Source organism: Alexandromys fortis, unplaced genomic scaffold (assembly GCF_014885135.2).
Source record: "Alexandromys fortis isolate MF-2015 unplaced genomic scaffold, M_Fortis_MF-2015_v1.1 scaffold_80, whole genome shotgun sequence".
Classification (NCBI taxonomy): domain Eukaryota; kingdom Metazoa; phylum Chordata; class Mammalia; order Rodentia; family Cricetidae; genus Alexandromys; species Alexandromys fortis.
In genome coordinates, this window is record NW_026068174.1 from 6414530 (window position 1) to 6442461 (window position 27932).

Sequence of the window (27932 nt, forward strand, 5' to 3'; positions counted from 1 at the left end):
CCTAATGGTCACAGGCTGTACTATTTCACCACTGTTCCTTTGTTCCTACAACCAAACCCGTGTGTTTTTATATCTCATGTCACCGTTCATCCCCGAGGCCCAAGGATTTCAGAAGCCACCTGACACCCATCCCTTCCTGGCTTGCACGGGAAGGACAGATGACCTGCTGTGGCCACCTGCCAGAACGTAAACAGCAAGCAGAGCTACATTCCTAATGTCGCAGGTGCTATTGCTTTGGCATTTGTGAACTTGGCCTGTGGGAACACCAATATAGCTGTGTGCTAACAAGAGCTCTGGACAGGGCTGCGAGCTCAGTCATTGGCTGTCACTCCTGACCTCTAAGACGGCTTTTGGGAAGAGCACAGGCACTGGTGTTCTGAAAAGTGAGAGACTCCCTCTGCCCACTCTCTTCCCTGGCATTGGTTTCTCCTCACTCTGGGCGTTTAGCCTGCCTGTTCCAAGGCTGCTTGCTCTAAACCTCTGTACAGTGGGTCACTCTTACCCTCCACCTTCAGCTGCACACCAGGCTATCAAAGGCAAGCCTGTTAGGTATACACACAGCTGCTCACCGTGACCATGGGGGCAGCGTCCACATGGCAGGCAGATGGCAGAGCGAAGCTCACCATAACATCAAGAGCTAGCACACGGAAGCTGTATGCATGGACAGTCTCCTCTGCCTAGACCAGGGGCAGACAGGAGTGAGTCATCTTAGTTCAAGCGATTTGTTTTCTTTTTTAAAATATGTTTTACACTACATTTATTTATTTACATGTGTATTGTAGGGCACACACACATCACCACACATGCATGGAGGTCAGAGGACACACACCTTTCTGGAGTCCGTTCTCTCCTTCCAATGTGAGTCCCCCAGGAATGGAACTCGGGTCCTCAGGCCTGGTGGCAGGCACCTTTACCCACTCACTGGTTCCTAACCTATCCATTTAAAAAAATATTATTTATTTTCATTTATGTGCATTGGTGTTTGCCTGCATGTATGTCTGTGTGAGGATGCCAGATCCCCTGGAGTTGGATTTACAGACAGTTGTGGGCTACTGTGTGGGTGCTGGGAATTGAACCTAGGTCCTCTTGAAAAGCAGGCAGTGCTCTTAACTGCTGAGTCATCTCTCCAGCCCCCTAAGCCATCCACTTTCATTTGTCATCCTTCTTTTCCTTTGCCAATATTGCCCTGATTTCTCATGGAGAAATTAACTTTTCTAGATAATAAGCCAGAGAATGAAAGCTCTATTAGCCCAACCCCCAGGTCTACAGCTGGATCCTGATTGGTCTCAAATGGTGTCCTAACCTTTGACTGTGCAGATTGGTCATAAAATGCCACTTAAGGGGCCTGGAGAGATGGCTCAGGACAGGAGTTTGATTTGGTTCCCAGAACCCACATCAGGTGGCTCACTATCACCTGTAACCCCAGCTCTAGGTAACTGGACACTTTCTGGCCTCTGTAGGCACTGACAGTCACAGAAAAATACCTACACACATACACACACAAATATAATATAAATATAATATATAAATAATAAAAATAAATTTAAAAATAAAATGGCACTTAACCCAAACCAGTAAGAGGATGCTGGTGTTGCTGAGGATGAAGGGCCTGATAAGACAGATAAGAGAAGTATGCAGATGAGACAGGATGTAAGCCTGATGTGGAGGGTAGAGGCGCCTGTCTTTAATCCCAGTGCTCAGGAGGCAGAGGCAGCTGGAGCTCTGTGAGGTGAGGCCTGCCTGGTCTACAGAGTGAGTTCCAGGACAGGACAGCCAATGTGATATAGTGAGACCCTGCTTCAGATATCAAAAAGAAGAGACAAAGGCAAAGAAAGGTACAGTAAAAGATAAGGGTGAAGCAGTTCGAACTCATTCTGGGCTCAAGGCTTACCCAGAACTCTCTGTCTCTCTCTCTACTCAACCACCCACCTACCCCCACCACTCCCACACACTGTTATTATTGTTGTTTAACTGTTTATATTTGTTTATATTTGGGCTTTTGAGAAGGGCGACTCACTGAGGAGCCTATGTTGGCCTTGAACTCCTGGCAATCCTTTTGCCATGACTTTCTAAGTGCTGGGATTACAAGTGGAAGCCATCACACCCAGCTTCCCAGCCATATAAATAAATTTTTAAGGACGAGAGAGAGAGAGAGAGAGAGAGAGAGAGAGAGAGAGAGAGAGAGAGAGAATAAAGTGTACAATAGATCTCAAGATCTGTTTCATTGTTCAGCCTCCTCTGGGGCGGCTGAATGTTCCCTGGGCTTGCGGTCTGAATGTCCGTGCCTAGTACTGTCACCAGCATCGGTTGGTCTTGGCACACTCGATGATCAAGCACTGACCATTTGTAAGTAGGCTTCATGCTGTAAGCAGGCCTGCTGACACACGCCTGTGTGAGCACACCGTGTCCTATGTCCTCAGCTGTCACTCCTCTAGTGGTGTTGTCCTTATAACTCACTGTGGCTGTCGACAAACTCAGCTAAGCTGCAGCCATTAGCACTATAGGTTTGCCTTCCTAGAAGATATGGTCACAAGTGTTGGTGCATGCCTTTGATCCCAGCACTTGGGTATGAGTCCAAGAATAAGTTGGTCTATAACACAGTGAGATCCAGGCCCAGCCATAGGCAATATAGGTGAGACCCTGTCAGAACAAGGGGAAGAGGAGGAGGAAGGGGAAGAGAGGCAACTTGAATTTCCTCTTTAAACAGGTAAGATGAGTCTCACATGCTACTAAGTAATACATTCACATTTTGTTTATTTATTCTCTCTCTCTCTCTCTCTGTGTGTGTGTGTGTGTGTGTGCGTATGTGTGTGTGTGTGTGTGTGCTGTTAGCATACCTGTATGCAGATGCTTGTACCTGTGCATGCCCATAGAGGCCAGAAGAAGGCATGGATGGGTGCTCACCTCCATCACTCTCCTCAATTTTTTTTTAAAGATTTTATTTATTTATTATGTATACAACATTCTGCCTCCCTGTATGCCTGCAGGCCAGAAGAGGGCGCCAGATCTCATTACAGATGGTTGTGAGCCACCATGTGGTTGCTGGGAATTGAACTCAGATCCTCTGGAAGAACAGTCAATGCTCTTACCCACTGAGCCATCTCTCCAGCCCTCTCCTCAATTTTTTTTTCCTGGTTTTTTGAGGCAGGGTTTCTCTGTAGCTTTGGAGCCTGTCTTGGAACTTGCTCTGTAGTCCAAGATAGCCTCGAACTAACAGAGACCCACCTGTCTTTGCCTCCTGAGTGCTGGGATTAAAGGCATGCACCACAACTTCCTGGCTACTCGTCCCTATTCTTTTGAGTCCGGATCTCTCCCTGAACCTAGAGCTGTTTCTCCACTAGGCTGAAAGCCAGTACACTCGAGATTCTCTTGTGGAAATCCCATTCTTGGGGTTAGAGGAATGCACAGGACATACAGGGTGTTGTGTGGCTGCTGGAATCCAAATCTGGTCCTTGTTATTGTACAGCAAGACTGTCGAGCCATGTCTCCATATTTTGTTTTTGTTTTTGTTTTGCTTTGTTTGGAGGGACTCATGAAGCCCACGGAAGGTTACTTTTGCATTTTGGATCCTCCTGCCTCTATGGAGTGCTGAGGTTAAAGGAATGTGCCACCTCATGTGGAGACCAAGCCCAGGACTGTGTACATGCCAAGCAAGTGCTCTGCCAACTGAGCTACACCCCGAGTCTGGCTTAGGGTTTGCTCTGTCTTCCACTTTGCTCTGTGAGAGAAGCTCACTGTGGGTAAGATATGTTCTTTTCAGAGCTCAAAGCTACAGAGCCTCTCTCCACCCTGTCAGAGAAGCAGTTTTGATTACAGAACACATGAGCTGTTCATGATTACTGTGTTCCTTGTCTCTTGACCTTTTCATCTTGACCACTTTCTTATAAAGTTGATAATATTACAATCCCTGTTTTACAAATGAGGAAACAGGCATAAGTCATGAAGTGGCTTCCTTAAGAATACAGTTAGTGTAAACAATGGTATCCAATCCCAGGCGCTTGCTCTCTCTCTCTCTCTCTCTCTCTCTCTCTCTCTCTCTCTCTCTCTCTCTCTCTGTTTCAGAGTCACTGTACTTTTCTGTTTCAATGGACACCACACATGCATGCATTCACATAGGCAGACAGCGAATGTGTTCATGTTCTGTACATGATGACCTGCAAGATGCTCAGTAAACAAACGTGTAGCATGTATAACCAGTAAATAAATGTATCCAGGAGTCAAGGGTTGGAAAACACACTACACAGATGCCTGGAGTCTGGGAAGTGCTGGACAATATCAACACTAGGGGAAGAGGCTTAACCCTGGGACTGGGTTAATGCAGACACATCTTCCAGACTCTTGCTATCTAGGAAATGCTAAGTCAAACTCTGCAAAGCGTGGCCGCTCTGTAAAGACCTCAGAGAGGAGCGTGGCCGCCTTGTAAAGACCTCAGAGCGGTCTCTTCCACTTCGGCAGCACACAGACAAAGCTGGAATGATCCAGAGCATCAGCACTGTCTGGAGTGACATATAGACAATGACAAACAAACTGCTCTGTGACTAATCGAGTTGGTATGCCTGAGAACAAAAGCTCCCCTCCGAGCAGAGAAAAGTGAGAGCTTTGAGAGTAAGTCAAAACTCTGTCATCTTAAATACTAATTGGCAAATTCACCATACACTATACACCATGCAATATACACCATTGCAATATAATATGCAAAATAGGTATCTCCTGGTTTTGTCTACTGAACCAACCAAGCAATACACACACCTCTAATATCCTGACTGAGGTCTCTAAAATCCATGTCTCACTGAAAAATACCAGGGCTCTTTTGAGAATGGGGGATGTTTGGTCTGGAGAGAAATCGTACAGGATAAGCTAAGAACATCGTGCCAAACCAGAAAGCCAGCAACAAATCTACTGAAGATACGAGGGTGAGCTGGCCTTGAAAGCCAACTCAGAAAGCCTTCACGAGCCAAAGATGGGACAATACAAATTTACATCATGAACAGAGCACATAAATATATTGTAGTGCCAAAGTTATTATTGTATTAAAAACAGTTCAGAACAAAGGAAAACCTCACTGATTGCCTTTCAGGAATACTAGTGAACCAACTAATTGTCTTAAAATGTATCTATTTAATTTATTTATTCTGTTTTCTTTGAGACAGAGTTTCTCTGTGTAACAGTCCTGGCTGTCCCAGAACTCACTCTTGTAGACCAGGCTGGCCTCAAACTCAGAGAAATCTGCCTGTGTCTGCCTCCTGAATACTGGACTAAAGGTGTGCATCACCATGGTGTGTGTGTGTGTGTGTGTGTGTGTATACATACATATATATATGTTTGTGTGTGTGTGTGTGTGTGTATACACATACATGGAGGGTTTGGGAGGTAGAGACAAGAGGGTCCCTGGAGCTCACTGGCTAGTCAGTCTAGCAAAAGTAACCCGTGTTTTTAACCATTTAGCCATTTCTTCAGCCCTGGAACTCATTACATAGAGCGTGAAGGCTGGCTTTGAACCTGCAGCAATCCTCCTTCCTCTGCCCTTTGACTGCTGGGAATTCTAGGTGTATGACACTGTGCCCAGCTCTCCCCATTTACTGATTTTTTGTTTGTTTGTTTAACAACATCTTATGCAGCTCAAGCTAGCTTCACCTTCTGATCTTCCTGCCTCCACCCTCTGAGAGCTGGGATTACAGACATGTGCTACCATGCTTAGTTTCTGAGTGCTGAGGACTGAACTCATGACCTTGTGCATGCTAGGCAAGGACTCTACCAAGCTACATACCTTTCTATGTGTGAAACTCCCTACAACAAAAATTATTTTTAGTTAAAAGTATCCAAGATTGGCGAAGATTTAGAGAACTGGTCTCTCTCATAACTCTGTATATGTGAGTGTGTCACTGGGGTTGAAACATGCCCATGCTAGGGAAGTGCTGTACCACTGAACTATAGCCTCGATCTCATTCGCTTTTTAGTTTGCGACAGGGTCTTGTATCCCTCCTGGCAGGATGCTGGTAAGAGACTTCGGGTCCTCTGCACACTCTTAACTAGCCAGATCTCTAGCTCCAGGAGACTGGTTATTTTAAAGAGAGAGACTTGCACTATCAGACCATAGAGACAGTGGACTCCAGAGGGTTACATTTCCCCAGGAAGCCCATGCTGGAGGAAGAGAGGCTGAATTCCTTGTGCTCACCAGAGGAAGAACTTGGCTCTCAGAAAGGGATTTTACTCAGCTCTGATGACAAGTCTGTCACCTTGCAGGATGCCCTGAACCCAAAACAATGATAGGTCAATGGTGGGCAGGACCATCCCTTCACCAGGACATGCCTCTTGTCCTTTCTTTAAGTCTAAATCTTTTGTCAATGCCCTGAATTGACCTGGAGGGTCACTGGGTCCCTTGTTCCTTGTCTCTATGTAGTCACATTGAATAGACCTCCTATGTAGTCACATTGAATAGACCTCCTTTCTCTGCTATTCACTATTACTGTCTCTTTAATTGGCATTCTGGGGACAGACTGCTGAGCCTAGCCTATTAGAGCTGTCCAGGCTTTGACCCTAAAATCTCTGGTGTACTGACTGGTTTTGTGTGTCAACTTGACACAAGCTGGAGTCATCAGAGAGGAAGGAGCCTCAGTTGAGGAAATGCCTCCTTGAAATCCAACTTTTCTCAATTAGTGATCAATGGAGGAAGGCCCAGCCCATTGACCAACCCCTGAGCTGGTTGTCTTGGGTTCTATAAGAAAGCAGGTTGAGCTGGGTGGTAGTGCACACACTTTTAATCCTAGCAATCAGCGGCAGAGGTGGGTGGATCTCTGAGTTCAAGGCCAGCCTAGTCTACAGAGTGAGTTCAAGGTTAGGACCCTTACGCAGAGAAATCTTGCCTCAAGCAAAACAAAATAAAACAAAACAAAGAAAGAAAAAGAAAGAAAGAAAGAAAGAAAGAAAGAAAGAAAGAAAGAGAAATCAGGTTGAGCAAGCCAAGGGAAGCAAGTCAGTAAGCAACTCCAGGGCCGCTGCATCAGATCCTGCTTGAGTTCCTGTCCTGACTTCCTTCAGTGATGAACAGCAATGCTGAAGTGTAAGTCAAATAAACCCTTCCTTCCTAACTTGCTTTTGGGCCATGGTGTTCCATCACAGCAATGGAAACCCTAACTAAAACATTTTAACTGGCTTACTAAGATGCCCTGGCAGATCTTGAACTCTCTGTACCCCAAGTAGAGTTTAACCATGGGCTCTTCCCGCCTCAGGCTCCAGCATACCTGGGACTACAGACCCATCTTCCTCATCCACTGATAATGAGACAACAGATTGGCCTAGTTTGGGGAGGGGTGCAATTTAGCAGTGTCTGTCCAAGTGTCACAGTACATATTCTTTAACAGAGGAAGTCCTCTCTGTGTAACTTACAGTCATACAGTGACGCTCTTGACAATTTTCTTTTTGTACTGGAGAAACCACCAACTCCAATGTCCATCAATGGGGGAGATTTAGTCAATCATCTTTGGTACTAGCAGGGATAGGCAAATACCTGTGACTTATTATTATGCCTGTCAATAATAAATAAAGCAAGGTCCACTTATACCACAGAATTCCCTGAAGCTCAAAGAGGACTACCCCCACCTATGACACAGTGAAAAATAAATATGTTCTACCCTTCGTTGCGATATAGAATCCCTGGAAGTTTCGGAATTCACAAAACATTGTATTTTAATGAGGTGACTCACGGGGCTGGTTGGCTTCTGGGTGAGGTCTGATGGCCAGAAAAAAACGAGCAGGTAGAAATTCCATGACTCTCAACCCCCAATCAACCATGAAATTTTCATGAAAATTCCCAAAGAAGTTCAGAGTTTCTGAGTTGTTGAACACACGTAGGAAGGAGACACATCCCAGTCTCCAGAAGCGACGGTGTCCTACAGCCCTTTCCTAGGGTCCTCTTCTGGAATCTGTGGTCTTTAAAATGCCCTGTCATTGAGACTAACCTGTTTCTGTGGGCCATTCTAGTGGATTACCAAATCAGAGGAGGGTGGCTGTGGGGACTCTTAATCCCGCTGGGCAGAGCTGTGGGGGTAATGAGGACACACCATTGGCCGCCGGTTCCTGAATAGATCAGGGCAAGGATCAAGGCTGGGGGTATCTGGGAGGGAGGGAGTGAAGGAGGAGGGAGTCGGGGAAAGAGTAAGGAAGGAAACAGAGAGACAGGGAGAGGCAAAAATCTAGATGAACTAGAATTAGTGCGATGTGCTGTTGGAACCGAGGTAAATCCTTCTGTAGAGGGTCGTGCCTAACTGGACCCGGGGAAGGAGAGGTTCTAGAGAGAACGTCATGGGGGTGTCTGGGTGTCTTAGTTACTGTTCTATTGCTGTAAAGAGACACCACGACCAAGGCAACTCTTACAAAAGAAGCATTTATTAGGGGCTTGTGTACAGTTTCAGAGGGTTAGTTAGTCCATTATCGTCAAGGAAGAGAGCATAGTGGCAAGAATGGGGCTAAGAAGTAGGTGAGAGCTTTACATTTTGATTTGCAGGAAGAGAGAGAGAGAGAGAGAGAGAGAGAGAGAGAGAGAGAGAGAGAGAGAAACTGAGTGTGAGCCTGGCTTTTGGAATCTCAAAGCCCACTCCTAGCAACATGCCTCCTCCAATAAGGTGACACCTGCTCCAACAAGCCACACCTCCTAACAGTATGGTGGTGCAAATCCCTAATCCCAGCACTTGGGAGGTAGAAGCAGGAGGACCAGGAGTTCAAGGCCAGTCTTTGCTATCTAGAAAGCTCAAGGCCTGCCTGGAAGAAAGAAAGAGAGGGGGATAGGGGGAGACAGGAGCTGGGATCATTTACTAACCAATGCCTATTTTATGAGAACTTCCCCATGGAAGTTTCTAGCTGGGCCACTCTTGAGAACTTTATGATTTCAGAGAGAGAGAGAGAGAGAGAGAGAGAGAGAGAGAGAGAGAGAGAGAGAGAGAGAAATGGTGCATAGCCAGGGTGTTAACACATGCCTTCAATCTCAGCACTGAGTATGGGGAATGTTTTTGTTATAACAAAAGTAACAGGCTACTTAAACTGCCCACCAGAGAATGAACACGTGGTCTCTGGGTTTTGCGTTGTCTCCCCTTTCCTCTCTTCCCCCTCCACAGTTTTCTGGGGCCACCAGGGAGCATTGCATTAAACATGGGTGTATTTTAATTTGGTTAAATTTGGTCTGATGGGAATTATTTGCGTCGGCAGAGAGGCTCCTCTTAAGAAAAACCTAACAGACAATACCCCCTTTACTTCCCCCTCTTCCTTTCTATTTCCCTCTACTCCCCTCTACTCCCCTCTACCCCCTCTACCCCCTCTACCGCCTCTACCCCCTCTACTCCCTCTATTCCCTTCTACTCCCCTCTACTCCCTTCTACTTTCCTCTACTCCCCTCTACTCTATTCTACTCCCCTCTACTCTCAGAAACTTGATGTCTTGGAGCTATGACCCCCTTCCTCTTCTTTCACTTGCTTTTTACCGATTCTTTCAAAACAAACTAGTCAATCTTGAAAGACTGTGAGGTTCATCTCCAGCTAATGTTGAAAAGACAAAGTCACTACCCCTGTTAGAATAGAACCCAAGTGAACCTCCTACCCCAGTGTGCTTGCTAGCCCCGCTTGGATTCTGGTGAATGGTTTTTGCAAAAAGAAATAGTCTTGCCTAGCTGCTTTCATTTTGTTCATGTAATACTGAGATTATTCATTATTCATTTCAAACATTAGAAGGCAGAGGCAGGCAGATCTCTCTGAGTTCAAAGACAGTCTGGTCTACAGAGAGTTCCAGACAGGCTGGGGCGACATAGTGGGATCTAGTAGCAAACTAAACAAAGAATGTTGTGGGGGTTTGCATTTGAGGTGAGTTTACTAGCAGTCTGGCGGGGGGGTGGCTGCCCACAACAGCTGCAGCAAAGACACCACCCTACCAAGGGGAGGTGACATGGGACATAAAATCATGTGTGGAGAGAGGCATGCAGGTTGAAGATCGAATGGGTGCAGCAAGCCGAGAGCATGCAGGAAAACAGGCAGGCTTTAGAGTGCACACAGGGGAGAAGCTAACATGCCAGGTTATAAAGTTGAAACCTCATTTGCCTGGCCCTAGCGCCTCCCAGGGGCTCAGCACATCTTCACTGGGAGAAGAAAAGCCAAATGCAAAGCTGCTGGGCAGACAAAGCCATGACCTGGAGCCTCTGTGACCTTCTCTCTCTGAAGGCAGCAACAGTAACTCTTTCTTTGTAGGGTTGTTGTGAGGAATTAGACAAGATCAAAGCTGTGTGTCAACTGGACTTGTGGAGTTAATAAATGTCAGCCACCCTGCTCCTATCCTCGCCATAACCAGAAGCCAGGTAACAAAGCTGCACTACCCATCACCCAGAGACAATGGAGGCTGCTCTGGGACCTGTTTGTGGAAGATAAATGCTGTAGCTCCCAGCTATATAGGTCCTAGTGGGAAAAATGAGAGGTTTTGGTAACAACTTCCTTGACTCAAAAGGAAATCATAGCACTGCTTTAATTAAAGGGCAGAGTTGGAAGTATCCTCTCTGGGAATTTAGGCATTCAGAAATTGGTGTTTATGATGACTTACAGTTTTTCCTCTTCCCTTGTTCGTTTCAGTATACACACCGCAAGATCTTTGGATTAGTGTCTGGGGCCATCCCTCTCTACCGAAATCTTCGCAGAGGCCACGATGCCTATAGATTCTGATGGAATGTCCCTGAATTGGTGGCTTGCGGGAATGGGGAATGCCTCAGCCTTCCCAGAAGACAAAGGAGGTTGCGGTGGCCTCTGTGACTTCAGGGTATAGAGGGAAGGTGAGCGAGATTGTAGCAGAAGGAATAACTAGGTGAAGGACTTCAAAGTCATTCCAATCGGGGGTTATGAACTCCGTGTATTTTAAAAGCTATTCAGCCCTGTGATAGTCTGACAAGAAGACAAAGGCTATGATAATCTCTGCCAGTGTCACACCAGATCAGGAAAAAAATAAAACAGAGAAGGAAGAGGAGACAGTAGTAAAATCAGTGAACACAGACTTCGACAAGAAAGAAAATTCCAGAGTGGCGAGCCTCTGGGGAAAGCACATTTGGCCCAGTTCTGAAGGTTGCAGAAAATGAGTTGAGCAGAAACAGAATGGTGTGTGTGTGTGTATACATGTGCGTGTATGTGTGTGTGTGCTCGAGTGTGCATATTTTGACTGATAATTCCTTTATTCACCTTTTCCCGTCAACAATAATTGGCCATCTCTCTCACACTCTGCAAGAGGCAGCAGGGACACAAAGTGGGAAAGAAACAACCTGTGCCCTTGGGTACTTCTTCAGAGGAAACAAAAAGTGTCACTAAATGTAACACTTTTAGGAAGTCAAAGGCAGCCTTGTGCAGGGAGGTGTGTGTGTGTGTGTGTGTGTGTGTGTGTGTGTTTGTGTGTGTGTTTCAAGAAGAAAAACCACAAATAAAATAACTTTTAGGGGTGGGATGGAGACTGAAGAGATGGCTCAATGATAGAGTCCTCCTCTTTTCTGGTTGGACTTTAACTCACAGATATCCACCTGCCTCTGCTGTGCCACCATGCCCAGCCAAAAATAAGTATTTTTTTTTACTAAGGAAACTTTGGGAACAGCTAAAGTATAGGAGGAAGGCAGAGACAAAACCTGGCAGGGCCCTCCATGCCAGCCAATGAGTCTGGACTCCACCCTGCTGGTAACAGGGACCCTACCACTGAAGGAACTGGGACCAAAGCATTGACAGGATCTTGTTTGTGGTTAGAACATATCTAGCCATCCGGGAGATGGTTTAGTTTATAAAATATTTGCCTCCAAAGCACGAGGAACTTGAGTTCAGACTCGAGTACTCCTTTAAACCCTGGGCTTAAAACCACAGTGGAGAACAAAATAGGCAGATGCGGAGGGGGGGGGGGCTTACTGGCCAGCATGTGGAGCAAAAGAATTGGGGAGCCCCAGGTTCAGTGAGCTGCCTGGTCTCAAAAAGTATGATGGAGGTGGAAAGTGATAGACACCAGCCTCTACAAGAGTAGGCCCTGAGCAGTATATATAGGTATACCCATGCTTGTGTGTGTGTGTGCGCGCACACACACACACACACACACACTCCAGGCGAAGGATAGATCTCAGAACCTGGAAATATGAATTGGATTGAAAAGAGGGAGCTGGGTGGCCTGTGTGGTTCAGGGTTCAGGAGACAGTTGGAACAGCAGGAGGCTGGAAAGAAGCGCCCCCTCCCCCCATGCTTTTGTTTATCTCCAATTCCCAAAGAGAGCCCCGAAAGGAAAACTCTCCAGCTCTGGAGTCCCTTTGCTTCTGTGTAGTGTCAATTTCCTCAGCCTTGAAGCGAAGGAACCATGAATCACTGATAAGGTCTCCTCTCTCCAGCAAGCACGAGACAAAATATCAGGGCCTCAACCGCAAGCTGTCAACCTCACCAGAGGGTTGAGCCCCTACGCGGCCACACTAGTGCCTTCCCCCAGCTCCTATTTTCGCTCCCCACCTTCAAGAGTGCAGTCTGAAACCACAGAGAGAAAGTGGAGTGAAGGGCTAGACTAGTCCTAGGCCTCCACAACCACGGCTTGCCTCAGGTCACTGAGGAATGTCCTCAACTTTGCGGTCACAGGACCATCACAATTTCCCCTCCGGAAAATCTCTAGGGAGCAGTGACAAGAACATTTAAAGGGATCCAAAAATCAAAGTTTGGATCGAGCTGCTGTATCTGGGACAAATTAATCCAAGGCGATGGATAAATCCTGGCTCTGAGCAGCCCAAAGGAACTTGCCACATCGCCTTTCCCGCTTCTTTTTCTTCTCAGTCCCAGGTGCCACCCTGACCCAAGGCAGGGTCTCAGAGAGCTAGGAGAGCAGGGCAGCGGTGTGTGTGTCGCGGGGAGGGCTTAACTGGGACCCATGGCGCTCCGCGCGCTCCCTCTCCCCAGCCCCCCCCCCCCATCGCCCGGTCGCGCGCTTGGGTGCAGGGAGGGGGCGCGGACTAGGCGCTGCGGCTGGAGCTGCGCAACCCGGTTGGCTCTCCCGGAGAGTGAGAGCCGAGCAGCGAGCAGCGTCCGCACCTCAGAGGTGGGCCACCCCGCCAGCCCGTTCCGGCGTAGCCCTCGCCAGGCTGCCTGAGCGGTTACGAGGCGCGCCCGCAGGCTCTGGCCCTGCGCCACCGAGGCTCCGCCTCCGCCGCGGCTCTCCGCGCGCCCGAGCCCACCGGGCCGAGCCGAGTGCCTGCGGACAGCGGTCTCCGCGCTAGCCGCCCCAGGCCCCCGCCCCCGCGGCCGGGTGGCTGCTTACGTCAGGAAGGCGAAACCCAGAAGAAGAAGAGGAAAGGGGAAAAAAAAAAGGCACGAGGGCGGAAGGGGAAAACTTTATTTCTTTTTCTCCCCCAGGCACTGAAGCGAGGGGCAGGGACTCCGCCAGCGCGCGCTTCTGAGAGAGCTCCAGGCGCCACCGCAGCCAGCTGAGGCGCACGGGAGCCGGGCCCTGGAGGCCCGACGGCGCGGCCGGGATGTGGGACCCGCAGGAGTTTGAACGCCACTGGCAGGCCGAGTTCCCCGGGGAGGAGGCTCCAGTCATGAGGCTGGAGTCGGTGCTGGACATGGAGCGTGAGCTCGAGCGTTGCAAACTCAACCTGAAGCGGCTGCAACAGGTGTTGGCGGAGGAGAAGTTCAAAGTCTGGTACCTGCAGGCGGCCCTGAATGGAGAGAAGGTGGACCTACGGGGCGGCCGGCCCGAGGGCGGGGACGCCGGAGACTGCGGCGGCAGCAGCGGCGACAGGGGTAGCGGGGGAGCCTCGGTGGAGGAGCAGGAGCCAGCTGGGCCCTTGCACGCGCCGCCACTGCGCGACGAGGAGGGTGCAGCGGGCCGCGACCCAGATCCCCCAGGTCCGGAGGTGGCGACAGCGGCCGAGCCGGCTCCCTACGTGTGCCTGGACCTTCCTGCTTGGCCCGGGGCGATGGAGGGAGGGGGCGCCGTGCGCAGTCTGACCGCCGCCATCCACCAGCAGCTGGTGCAGCCTCGCCTGCTCTTCGGGCTCCGCGAGGACTGTGCGCCCCCCGGCCGCGATGGCACGGGGTCATCCGCACCTGGAGAGGTGCGCTCCTCCGGGACCCATGCAGGGCGGGGCTCGGAGGAAGGCGACCCGGACGCTTCAGGTGGGGATGATGGAGGCGACGGCAGTGACCACGACTTCGAGATGGTGGATTTGAATGAGAAATTCGTCCTCGGCCACCTACTTGTGGCCCCTTACCGGTTTGGGACCCGCGATGAGGTCGATAAGCCGGCCCGGCCGTGCAGCCCCCACCGGTGGATGCACTTGATCCCGGGAGGCTGGCGGCACCACCGGCGGAGTCGAGACCTGGAGCATCTGGAGGCGGAGGATGAGCCCCCCAGGCGCGGGGCGCGGGAGCATCTCGCCCAGTGGGGGCGCAAGAGGTTCCTGCGCGTGCCGGACCGGGACTCGCCCAGTCACAGCTCGCCCGAGAGAGGCAGTGACTGCAGCCACAACAGCTCAGACCACGAAGACGGCTTCTCCGCAGGTAGGCGTACCCCCTCTTTAGGTGCAAGAGCATGCGACATGACTCTGGGGTTCGGGTGAGTTTATGAAAATAAGCATGAGCAGGGACTGATGGGACGGCGCACTTGACCAGACCTTGGTAGGACCCTTCACTTTGGTCTCCAGCCCTCCTCACAGGTCCTCCGGACTCCTTTGCACCACCCTGATGCAGAAACTCCAGAAGTCCCCCAATTCCCCGAGATTCCTTAGTGTGGAAGTCTTAATCTTTCCCTAAGTGTTCTGAAGTTATCTTGTGTTTTCTCGAGCTTGCATCTCATGCTGGAGGCCTAGTTCACTCCAGGAGTGCCCAGGGCTCCTCTTTGCAGGACTGTTCTCTTTGAGAAGGCTGCTTTGGGTCTGCTGGCTTCCCAGGAGCCCTAGAGGAGGGATAGGCTTGGCATCCCAGCTTGAAGCCTGCCTGGTTCTTAGAGAGCAGCTTTGATCCAATGCCTTCACCTGATAAAGAAGGAAACTGAATCTCAGATGTGTTCAAGCAGGTGACCTGAGACCTTTGCTGGTGTCCGCTGTCCTTTGCTTCCTCTCCTGTCTGCCTTCTTTCTTGAGAACAGGGTCTGGTCTTGTCTTTTAATCTTCTTGTGGTCTTCGCAGTACTCGATAAATAATTGAACTAATGAGTAGCTGCACTGAATTTGAAAGGCTGCCCAGCTCTTCATAGGTCAGGGAGTAGAAATAGGTAAGGAGAAATAGTTAACGGGGCTGTGGGGTGGTATGCAACCCTTGGCTGCATTTCAGCACTGTTATAGGGGCTCCTCAGGCATGCAGAAAGCATGCGTTGGTGTCTGGTTTGATTGTGTTGCAGCAAGGAACTTAAGATGCCTTCTTGCTCCGTGAATGGGGCGGTGTTGGGGGGGGCATACCAATGATTCTGGGATTGTTCCAAAATCTCCATTATTAGGTCTTATCTGGGTGAGTTTGCATTTGAATGAAAAACTGTCCACTCCGCTAAAAGCACACTTGGAAGATCCATCAAGTCATCTGTTTTGATCAATTACACTTATTCATTAGCAGATATTGGCTGCTGTTCCCATAGGCAATGCTTCTGCCACCCCTGCTAGCAATCATTTTTATGTCCCCTTTCGTTTAAAGCAAGAGGTGAAGATTTTCCTCTAGGGCCAAGTCTCAAATGCCCTCCTCAGAGGCTAGAGTCTCCTCAGCTGCTGTGTAGTTGGCACCTGTCCCATCGCTCCCAGGGCCCACATCAGTCATTCTGTCAGGTATGCCCAGTGCTCTGGATTGTCCCCAGGAGTGGTTGTTAAATCTGCAAGCAGTCTGTTCTTCAGCACCTTGATGCGAATTAGAAATAACACAGGCTTAGGGCTAACGACACAGGTGGCTCCTCAGGATGGATCAGGGATGAAAAGGATTCTCATTCTTTTGGACTAAAGACTGCAGCCAGAGCACATAGTCTAGCACCAGTAGGCCTAGGCGTGTCAAGTCCAAATTCCTCTAGGCTCTCTTCAAGGCAAACTTGTATAGGAACCCTCCCCCACCCCCTGCACAGCTGCAGGTGGAGATCCTCCCTTCTCTGAAGGTCTGAGCTCAGCATGAAGCCCCTGGCTTCAGCCCCTAGGACCAAAAGCAAGAAGGAAGGGAGGGAGGGAAGGAGGAAAGGAGGAAGAATTACGCGTGGTTAGTACCACTGTTTTACAATTTTGTTTCAATGACATAAATATTTGGGTAATTTGTATGCCAAGGGTGATGGCACATGCTTGTAATCCCAACACGCCAGAAGGCTGAGGCAGGAGGATGGAGAGTTCTTGGCCAGCCAAAGTGAGACCCTATCTAGAAAACGTGTATGTATCCAGAGGACTTAACTGTAGGTCAGATTTTATTGGAAAATGTATCAGGCTTTGCCTTAGTCACAGGGTTCTAAGGAGAGAAACTCGTGAGGTAGCATATAAAAAAACTAAGGGGCTCCCCTCCATGGAATAGGGGTAGTCTTGAGGTTTAGAAGGCTTGAAGGATGTTCCACCAATCACCCAGCTTACAAAAGGAGTACGTAGGGTTTGAGCCTAGGCAGTCTGGCTCCCAAGTTCATGCTTTCAAACGAATGCTAAGCTTATTGCTACACATGTTAGAATGTACCTCCCAAAATAGTTGTGAAGATTAAATTCAGGAGACTGGGAAGCTATTTAGATGGGTTAATAGCACACTTGATGTATGACCATGAAGTCCATACATGTCTGTGTGTGTTGTTATAGCCTTCATTATCACTGACGTCCCTACAAGACCTGAGATCATTAGGAGCTGGGGTCCCTTCTCAGGGCTGCCACCTTTCTATGGAGCTCCTGCGAACTGGGCCTTGTGAGGCCACATGTTAGATTTCAGACTTCCCCTCAGTGGCCAGCCCGTCCTGGGCACATAGAGCTGGGTGTTCTCAGATGGAGGCTGGTACCCCCTCTTGTGCTAGCATGCTTCTGCACCACCCCGGGATTCACAAGTTCCTTCTGGAGACTGTGGTTTCCTCTGTGTGTCTGCACTCCTTATGGACCCAGATGCTGTCTCTTTAACAAAGCTCAGAGGTGGCCTTTCCACGTCCAGCATCCCTTTGACTGTTAGAAATTATGACTGATATTCTGGCTTCAGTTCAAATGCCAAAGTAAATATCATTAATATTGTATATAGGTGGCATTTCCTTCTTGCATTAATTTTGCTCAGTGGAGAGAGTTTTCTGCACACACCCTTCCCTTGCTTCTGAGATGGGGGATTGAACCCAGGGCCTTGTATGTACTGAATAAGCCCTCTACCACAGCTATAGTCCAGTCTCTCTATTTCTCTGTTTTTGTTGGCGCTTGGCCGTCTACACATCCACCCATCCACCCATCCATCTGTCCTACTCAACAAGCATTTATCAAGGTCATGCTTCATGCAAGCAGTGTTCAGGACTAAAACTGCTTGGGTTGGTGGCCCAGCCTCATTATTTTTACTGTTTTTTTGCTGGGTAGAAACTGATTTTTCGGTAAAGCAGCAGCTTTCTAATGGACAACTACTGTTAAATCCTGCGTTAAGGAACCAGACACAGGGCACATGCCTGTAATCCCAACATTTTGGAGGCTAAAGCAGTCATGAGTTTGGGGCTACCATGGTTAGCCTGTTTCAGAAAAAGAAAAAAAAATCTAAAGAATTAGGAGCTAGAATGAGAGCTTAGTGAGCAAGGTGCTTGCAGCCAACTATGGAAGCCTGGAGATCTGCACTTGATCCTGGAACCCCGGTCAAGGTAGAAGGAGAGAATCAACCCCACGGAACGGTCCTCTGTCCTCTCCATGTGTTCCGCCTCCCATTAGTAACAAGGTAAAGTACATTTAAAAAGTGTCTAGACCAGAAGAGAATCCTGAGTTTACCCGTGTTCCTGTCTGTCCCAGACAGGTGAGAACCCTGGACCGTAAAAACAAGTTAAGGTCAAGCTCAGGATCCTGTGGAGGTCTTAGGAATCAGAGCGGGGCTGTCCTGTGTGTCAATGGCCTTTTCTAGGAATCTACAGAGGACACTAAAGCCGTAGTCTGTGCGAGGCCAGGTGACAGAGCAGCAGGACATCTGAGCCTCAGCAGATGGCAACGGTTAGTCCCAATTTGCAGGTGGCCAGCTCAGGCTCTGAAGCAGCCAGTGAGAGCTATGGAGCTGGCATTGGGACACTGGTTGATCCAAGCTGGCACAGAGCATACTGCTTACAATGTCACGCTGGGCCAGCCGTTCAGGGCCTGGTTTCTTTTTTTCTTTCTTTCTTCCTTTCTTTTTCTTTCTTTCCTTGTTTTTTTTTTTTTTTTTTTTTTTTTGAGACAGGGTTTCTCTTTGTAGCTCTGGCTGTCCTGGAATTTGTTCTGTAGACCAGACTGGCCTTGAACTCAGAGATCTGCCTGCCTCTGCCTCTCAAGTGCTGGGGTTAAAGATGTGTGCCACAACTGCCCAGTTTAGGGTCTCGTTTCTATACGGGGAGGCCTGGCTGTTGGATCTGCTGGCTTCTGATGGAGACCTTTTATTTTTAATCTTCATGGAAAATGCATTTCCTTCTGGATGCTCATGTTACCTCTCTCATTTGTAATCTGACAGTGTCCTTCCCTTCCTCCCGCCGTGCACTTTCTGGCAATGACTAATAAGATTGTTGCTCTGAGAAAAATTCCTTGCATTCAGGAATGTGACTGAATAACTTAATTCAAATTGAAATTTTAGCAGTAGCTGTAATGAAATAATTCTGTTATAGTCCCTGTCTTGGAGAGATATTAAAAAACCATTTCATGCCAAGTGTGGTGGTGCATGCCTGTAATCCTAGCATTTGTGAGGCTCAGTGGGAGGATTAGGAGCTCCAAGCCAGCCTGTGCTGTGTCATGAACCCTGCCTCCAAAACAAAACTGCTTGAGACACATGCATTGGTGGTTTGTCATGGTTGATAGGTGACCAAAGTTGGCACTGAGTAACTGGCTTTTCCAGGCTTGCCTCATTCCACCACTTACCCTTGTCATTAACAGGTCCTTCAATACAAGCAGGAAATGCCACCAGCCTGGAACCTGTGATTCCTCTGGTCTCATTTCCTTCCAGTGGAGTGTTTTGTATTTGCCTCTGGATCCTTCTGTCACATATCAGGATTGTTCAGTGTGTGTGTGTACACGTATGTGTGTACACCATGTGCATGCGTGGTGCTCATGGAGCCCGAAGAGGGCATAGAGTTCCCTAGAACTGTAGTTAAGGACTATTCTGAACCATCACGTGGAAGTTGAGAACCGAATCCAGGTCCTGTGTAAGAGCAGTAAGTGCTCTTAACTGCTGAGCCCTCTCTTCGGATCCCACTTTTCTGTCTTTCCCTTAAACTCTTATCAACAAAACAAATGAACTCCACTTCTCTTGTCTGGACAGCAAACAGGGCTTGAGGGCTGTGATACTTCCCTGGGACGACTTTTCTGACTTTCTCAAAGCTTCAGGTTCTTTGTCTGTGGGATGGGGGTGGCAATAGTAGGAGTACATCCTAGACTTGTTATGAAGCTGTAATGAGGGGATGTGAGGGAATCCCACAGCACAGCGCTGGACGCACTGTTGAGCAGCTCTTAGATGGTTACTGTAACTGCAAATCCAGAGATTGTCAGTTGACTGAGCTGGGCTCTTATTTACAGCTTTTCTTTTCTTCTTTTCTCCCTCTGTTCACCCCTTTGTCTCTCTTTCCTTCCCTCCCTGCCTCCCTCCCTCTCTCCCTTTCTTCCTTCCAGGTTGGACATGGAAGCCAGGCCTTGGTGCATGCTGGGCAAACACTCCATCGTGAGCTACACCCCCATATTTGCCTTACTTCACATAAAGAAGCTCTCACTTCTCTCTGCTTGTTTGTTTTCCCTTCTCCATTTTTACTCAGTCCACATTTGTGTTGTTCCTTCAGAGGAGACCGACTTTCTTGGTTGTTTGTGGTCTCTGGCCCTTCTCTTTTCCCAAGCTTCCGCAAAGCCATCAGCTGGGCTTCCTCAGGCTCCTGCTCTCCCCTACCGGCTCCAGCTAACATTCTTGCTGATGATGCTTTTTCATCCTGGCATTTGAAATGCATGCCCACTATTCCCCAGATCAACCCTTTGAGTCCTGCTTCTTCCTTAAAGCCTGTGTTGGTTAAGATAGAGGGTTAGTAGATTTGATAGAATCCTACATTGGTTGGTACTTAAGCAAGATGAGAGTTTTAGTCCTCTCCCAAGTGATGCACTCCAGAAGTAAACTGTATAGGGACGTTATGGTGACTGTGTAATCATCAGGGATTCAGGCTGGTTTTGATCTGTCAGTGTCGTGATCCAGAATGGCGACTGGAGATCCACCCATCACATTTGTGCTTCAGGCAAGGGATTTTCAGAGCAGGAAAAAGAGTGAGCGGCTATTGTTGGGTCTGCTATTTGCGGCACTTTCCTAGAAACCTCTCTTGACAGTTTCTGCTTTAAATCCCGTCAGCCACCTCTAGCTACCAGGGAACCCGGGAAATAGAGTACTTTATCTGGGCATGCAGCCCTCTAAATCAAATGGGGTCTCTGTTACAAGGACAAATGGAAGAATAGACAGTGAGCAAGCAGCTAGCAGCCTCTGACACAAGCTCTTCCAGCTACTCCATCTCGTCTGCGCTTCTTAGAGTGAGCCCACACTGCACAATCGTTTTTATTATTACACCGTCTATTCATTCATTGACCCAGAGGACAAATGACAACAGAACCCCTTCTCTCTGCAAGGCACGATGCCTGTTATATTCTGAAGCATCGCTCTCAAGCCAAGGGTTGGCTGATTGCTGGAGGGCAGGGAACGGGGTCCATTTCTCTCAGCGGTGTCTTTCCCAAGACTGAGCATATGGCAGGCACTCAAAAAGCCACAAGTGAGAAGCTCAGGGTGAAAAACAACAACAAAAACCTCCTTGCCTTAGCTCTGTGGTAGACAAGTCTGGTGGTCTGCATTCCTTCTCGTTTTGAGTTAGGCCGTGAATCATCTCCAAACATTAGAGCTGTGTGCTACAGCCCAGTTGTCAATTTTGGACACTGAGCTGCATAGCAAGCAAGAATTACGAGCAGAAGTCTCTGTGCCCACCTGCTTCCCTCACCACTGTGTTTCGCAGAGCTGTTTCTGCCTCGTGAATCTCCCTTGTGATCTCTGCGCCATGTAGCTGCAGAGAAAATCTGCAGTGTCTCCGAGAGAGTCTGCTTCATTTCCCGGTCTGTCTTCCTGCTTGATTCTTGCTATCATCTGCCTGAGACTTAACTGTCTGGAGGAAGGTTGCCTGGAGCTTGAGACACATTTCGTGATTACTGAGCAAAAGATAGCTTTCAAGGCTTATTGGCACCTAGGAGAGAGGGAACTAAAATATATTTAGCACCTACTGTCTTCACTGTGTGAAGTGCGTTTCCCATTGTCATGGTTAATATTCAGAACAATCTGAAGGGCACTCTCTGGTACAGGCCTGAAATCCCAGCTACTCAGAAAACTGAGGTGGGGGGGTCAGAAGCTCAAGGTCAGCCTGAATAATTTAATGAGATCCTATCTCAAAAGAAAAAGAAGGCTGAGGGTATAGCTCAGTGGCTGAGTACTTACCCAGCATGCAAATGGGCTGAGGTTCAATTCCCAGGATGGCAAAAAACAGAAAAAGAGGATACTCCTCATTCTACAGATAAGGAAACTGGCTCCAATGGGTTAATTAGCCAGCCCAAAATTTCTCAGTGCTGTGATTAATTTTTTTTATTGAGAATTCATATATTATTAAATTGGCTTCTTTATTGCATTTAGTGATAGACTTTAGAACATTCACAAAGTTATGAAATTACTACTTTTCTCATAATTTCAGATTCCCCCTCCACACAAAGGACTTGGGTACACTTTGAGCATAGTCTCAAACCTCAGATTCTACCATTGCATCTCTTCATTTGGCGTGAGCTGTGATTTAAAATACCTTAAAACATTCACAAGACTCTAGGTTCAATTCCAGAATCAGATGAATGTTAAATGGAGTCTCATGACTCATGGCCAGTGACCCCAGCTCTAAGGAGGTGGCGTCTGGAGGACCAGTCTTTCAAGGTTATCCTTGGCTACATAGTATGTTTGAGGCCATGCTGGACTACAAAAGATTCTGTCTCAAGAAAAAATATAATAAAAAAAGAAAAAATATGATAAAAAAAAAACCCTGATAAGTGGGAAAGCATCAGGACTTTTTGCTCTTTTCTTGGTGATATATACACAAAAGGGCTGTTAGGGACCTGGAAAGATGGATCAGCAGTTAAGAGCGTAAGAGTATATACTTTTTTTTTCAGAGGACATGAGTCTGATTCTTAGCACCCATGTTAGGTGGCTTACAAACACTTATAACCCCATTTCCGGGGGATCTGAAGCCGTCTTCTGGTCTCTGTGGGTCCCTAAACTCACACGTGCTCATACCCCTCTTCCCAAATACACACAATTAAAATTAAAAGTTATTTTTTAAAGGGGGAGGCTGCTGTTACAGAAGACCCTGCCTGGGCCCCTTTCTATTGGGTGGGACTGCCTTAATTCTTCCGAGTCCCTTCCCTCTCTGTCTGTGTTTCAGCTCTGGGGGCAGGTGTCGTAGTGACCCAAACATGAGGCTCTTCCCTGAATATCACTTATGCCTTGGTTTGTGGTCGTCATGCTGACTGGGAACCTTATTCTGACCTTATTTTCTGCCTGGCCACATGGGAGGTGCTCAGTAAATGTTTATGAGTAGCTGGAGGTCCATCATCCCCACCTACACTACCTCAAGGACGGATTGCATTGCCTCTACCCTTTCCTCTCTAACCTCAAATCACATTCACATTAAAGACAAACACTTGCTCTATGCTCAGATTTGAATCTTTATTCACAATCTGCAGTGGCTATTAGTACACAGAGTAAGATCTGAGGCTATTACCAGGCTCTCTGGATCCCTTGGAGTTCCAGAAGGTTCAGAGCTATTGTAGGGGTGCTGGGAACTGAAGTCAAGAGATTCCGTTGAGCCTTAACTCCTGAGCCATCTCTTCAAACCCAGTCACAAAGATCTTAAACGTAACTTGGGAGAAGGGGCTGAAGAGGTCAGGGTGATGTAACTCCTTGCTGCTAATTTTGACTGTGAAGAAAGAGGTGATGAGCCAAGAAATGTAAGTGGCCTCTAGAAGCCACGGAAAGCAAGGAAATGACGACTTTTTCATTCTCCAGAAAAGAACTTGTCCCTGCTGGCACCTCAGTGTTAGCCAGAAAATCCTAGGCTAGCCTGGGCTACAGAGTAAGAACCTCCTAAGGTTTCCAAAGTACAGAACGCTAAGACAGTAAGTTGATGCTGTTGTAAGCCACTGTGTGCTGTTGGTTAACAGCAGCCATGGGGTTTGCACAGTGACTTCATAAACCGGGGGTTTGTTGTTCTCCCATTGCAAGGACTGTTTGGTGGGTTATTGCATCCCAACAGAGCCTTTTGTTTCAGACCCTCCCATTGTTTTACAGTGGGAAGATGTTTGTCCTCTTGCTTGTGACATAGAGTTTGATATGTGTATATGCTACATTACCTTGTGTGTGCTTGGAATTTAGGGAGGAAGGGAGAATAAAGGACTCTGGGTGGTTGTTCCTGTAAGAATGGAGCCAAATATGGTGACTTATGCCCATAATCCTAGCAGGCAGGATTGGTCTCAGTTAGTTCTAGATCTGCCTGGGCTACAGAGTAAGACCCCGTCTCAAACTTAAGTTAAAAAAAAAATAGTGATAGTGTCATGGAAGTCTTACCTAACAACTCCTGTTGTCCCACTTTTGGGCCAAACTGGGTCACATGGCCATCTTTAGCTGCAAGGGAGGCTGACCAGGAACTTCAGCTCTTCATCCTCACCATGAAGGATGTTGGGTTGAGGGGAGGAGCTGTGAATGACTTTAGGAAAACAGCCCAGTGTGGGCTCTGCCAGCCTTCCCTGGACTTTGCACACTGGTATGTTAGGGCAGCTATATAACTGTTTTTAAGTGATTAGTCACCCTCCCCACCCTCTGTGCACAAGTCAGTTCTTTTAATTGTGGTATTTCTGCCTCTTAGACAATGATGACATAATTTTTCTCGTCGACCAAGCAGAAAAATGATTGTATTTGTTTTGGTGTGTGTATATATTTTGAAGTAGGGTCTTATTATGTAGCCCAGGCTAGACTTGAACTCAAGATCCTCCTGTTTCTGCCTCCCTGGTGCTGGGATGACAGGCATGAGCTATAGCACCTGACTGATCATGTGTTTTCAAGTGAGGATTTATTTTTACTTAATTTATTTTATGTGTATGGGTATTATGTCTGATTGTATGTCTGGTGAGGACCTTGCGGCTTAAGGAGGCCTGAAGGTGTTGTGAATTCCCTGGAGTTACAGATAGTTCTGAGCTGCCATTTGGTTCCTGGGAGTTGAAGACTGATCCTCTGTAAGAGAAAGAGTAGCAAGTGCTCTTAACTGCTGGGCCATCTACCCAGACTCTGATTGTTTATTTTTATATTTATGTATGGTGTTGTGGTTGAAGGAGCTGTCTCGTATAGGTCTCAGGCATTTCAAAACTTGGTTTCCAGTTGGTGGCTGTTTGGGGAGTATGAGAAGGTACTGGATCCACTGAGACTGATGTCGCAGATGGTTGTGAGCTGTCATGTGGGTGCTGGGAATTGAACCCCAGTCTTCTGGAAGAGCAACCAGTGCTCTTAATCACAGTGCCATTTCTCCAGACCTTCAAGCAAGGATTTTGTGGGATCTGGAATACCTCAGCAGGCTGTTGATCTCTAAGAATTAAAAGACCTTTTCATTCTTCTCATCCCCACCTTTTCCTCCTCCTTTTCCTCCTGCTCCTGCAGCTCAGGCTATACCCCAAACTGTATAGCTAGGATCCGGGATCACAGCAGTGTGACCCCCTGGCTTCCCTCTCCTTATTGCTGTTCATTTTCTTCAACTACATCTTCTCTTCTTCCTTTTTTGTACTGCTTGAGAGCTGTGGTGGATTTTTTTCTGTTTCCCTTTCTTCCTTCTTCCTTTCCTTCCTTTAATTTATTCTGTCTTTAGATAAGGAATCACTGTGTAGCCTGGGCTGCGATGGAACATGCTGTGTAGTCCAATCTGGTCTTGAACACACAGAAGTCTAATTGCCTCTTGGATGTTGGGACTAAAGGTATACACTAACATGCCTGGTTTATGGTGGATTTTTCTTATATTGCCCTTTTCAGATTTTACTGCCCCCAAGTTTCTAATTTATTTATATAACTGCCCTGCCTTTAATAGAACTGTTGGAATGTTGACTTGATGATCAGAATACATTTACATCTGGAGGTTTCCTTGAACTGATTCTCTTGTCTGACCTCAAGGGCTGTGTTTGCAGGCATTTATCACACACTCTTGCGTGTGTATGTAAGAGGTGAGCCTCACAAAAGTGAAAAAACGGTAGAAGTAAGTGGCTAAATTGTTTTTCTCTTTCCCCTTCAGTCTTTACCCCACTCTAATTGATTCTCATCCTTTCTTCTCTTTTGAAACAAGGTTTCACTGAGTTGTCACTTTGTTCTGAAGAGGTTCTCAAACTCCCCGGCCAAAGACTTCCTCAACTTCCTAAGCACTGGGACTCAAGGCCGGTGCTGCTCCTGCAGTCTTGATTTGCTGCAGCCTCATTCAGTAATTTACTAGGACAATTACAATAATTCTGATAGCTGTGTGTGCATGTATAATATAATGTAACATTTTATTTATTTTGTTGTTGTTGGCTTAGTTTTTGTTTTGTTTTTTGAGATAGAATTTCTCTGTGTAGCCTTGACTGTCCCTGGAACTCCTTCTGTAGACAAGGCTGGCCTTGAACTCAGAGATCCGTTTGCCTCTATCTCCCAAGTACTGACATTAAAGGTGTGCACTACCAACACCTGGCAATAAATTTTTATTTTTTTATGAATATGGTTGTTTTGCATGCCTATGTCTGCGGGTTATATCCATGTGTAGATGGGAGGTCAGAAGAGGATGTTGGAACTAGAACTGGAGGTGGTTTTGGGCTCCCTTGTGGGTGCTGGGAATTGAATCCTGGTCTCCTGGAAGAAAAGCCCGTGCTCTTCTGAGCCATCTCTCCAGCCCTGGTCTAAGTTTTAGTGTTGTTTAAAGGAATCTGACAAGCCATTATGTCAAGGCTCATGGCCCCAAATACAAAATCACTAAATCACTAGCAGTAAAAAGATCCTAGAATTTAAAACCATGCAAATCTGTTTTGTTTGGCTCGACATGGGTCTCTTGGTATATTGCTTACTTGTGAGAGTGGAAGGCGTGGAAGGCAGGAGTACCCATTGTCCACCTTGATGAGAAATGTGATTTCCTTAGGAAGCTCACATATTTGGAAGTGGTGGAACTACAGACATGCAGTGCAAGTGTTGGGGTCCTTGTCTAATAATTAGATTTTTTTTTTAAATACAGGATCTTGCTGTATATCCCTGACTGGCCTCGAATTCACAGAGATCTACCTGCTTCTGCCTCCCAAATGTTGGGATTAAAGGCTTGCATTACCATACCCACTGTAGATTTATGGAGTCATCCTGGGTGTATCCTTAGCTATCCTGAAACTTACTCTGTAGACCAAGCTGGCTTTGAACTCATAGAGATCTGCTTGCCTCTATGCCTTGCCTCTGTGCTGGGATTAAAGGCGTGGACAACCACTGCCTGGCCCTGACATTATTATTTCTAGTCATAAAGAACAGACTTGTGAACAAAAGTATGAAGCTATCAATCTATAAGTTAGGGACTGCATTATCATTCAAAATATATTTTATACTCATACTTTTTTTATACTCACACTCTCTTTTGTTATTTTTTTTCTCACTTATGATAGCTATTAAACATCAATTACTCTCTTTGGTCTGTAGTTCTTTGAGATGGTACTAGTGGCCTTGCCTGTTGGAGAGGAGTCAGGTGACTTATCCTTCAAATGACTACCCAGAGCTGTTTTGTTTTGTTAGTGTATGTGTGGTGGTACTGGTGACAGGGTGGTGGTGGTGGTGGTGGTGGTGTTAGTAGTTCCTCGTGTAGCTTAGTTGGCCTTAAACTTGTTATGTAGCCAAGGATGGCCTCAGACTTCTGGTCCTCCTGCTTGTACCTCGTGAGTCCTGGTGTTACCATCATGATCCACCACGCCTGGTTGGCATTACTAAGGATCCTGCCAGGGCTTCATGCGTGCTAGGCAGATGCTCTCCCAGCTGAGCTGCATCTTCAGCCCTTGCCACTAACTGTTAATTTCTTCAGACTGTAGGTCTGAAACAATGTGACTACACTCAATGATTTTCCAACCATAAATTTTATGAAATCCAGTAAGTTAAATGAGCTGGGACTCTGAACCTTGCAGGGTGGAGCCTGGCTTTGGATCAGAGGAACTTGAGTTATGGTGTAGACCTGAAATGTCCCCTACAAGTTCATGTTTTGAACGTTTGTTTCCCAACTGGTGAAACTATTTGTGGATGCTGTGGAACCTTTAATTTGTGGGCCCTGCCTGGGTTGTGGTGGCGCAACCTTTAATCCCAGCATTCAGAAAGTAGAGGCAAGCTGATCTCTGTGAATTCAAAGCTAGAGTGAGTTTCAGGACAACCAAGGCTACACAGAGAAACCCTGTCCTAAAACAAAAACAAAAACAGAGGTGGGTGGGTCCTGGCTAAAGGAAGCAGGTCACGAGAGGCTGGCCATTGAAGATTATGATGGGGTTCATAGTTCCCCGTCACTTGCTGCTTCTCAGTTCATTGCTTTGTGAACAGCTGTATAAGACTGTGTTGTCTTGGACGAAGATTCCCCCAGTGCCTTCCTATGATGGGCTGCAACTCTCTGAGACTGTGAGCCAAAACAAGTTATTCCTAGTGTAACTAATGGACTAGCTTTACAGCCATGCCTCTGTAGCTATTTGTAAATTTGCTCCATGAACTAGATTTCTTC

At 47.4% G+C, this 27932-nt stretch overlaps 1 protein-coding gene across 1 annotated transcript in view; it reads left to right on the forward strand.

Annotated features, from left to right (window-relative positions):
- Positions 1-13112: 13112 nt before the first annotated feature.
- The window catches only part of Abr (ABR activator of RhoGEF and GTPase), a 199698-nt gene continuing 184878 nt past the window's right edge, over positions 13113-27932 (forward strand). Inside the window, exon 1 of the mRNA XM_050128662.1 lies at positions 13113-14528. Coding sequence (XP_049984619.1) covers positions 13499-14528 — 1030 coding nt within the window. The 5' untranslated portion in view covers positions 13113-13498. The remainder of the gene's footprint in view (positions 14529-27932) is intronic.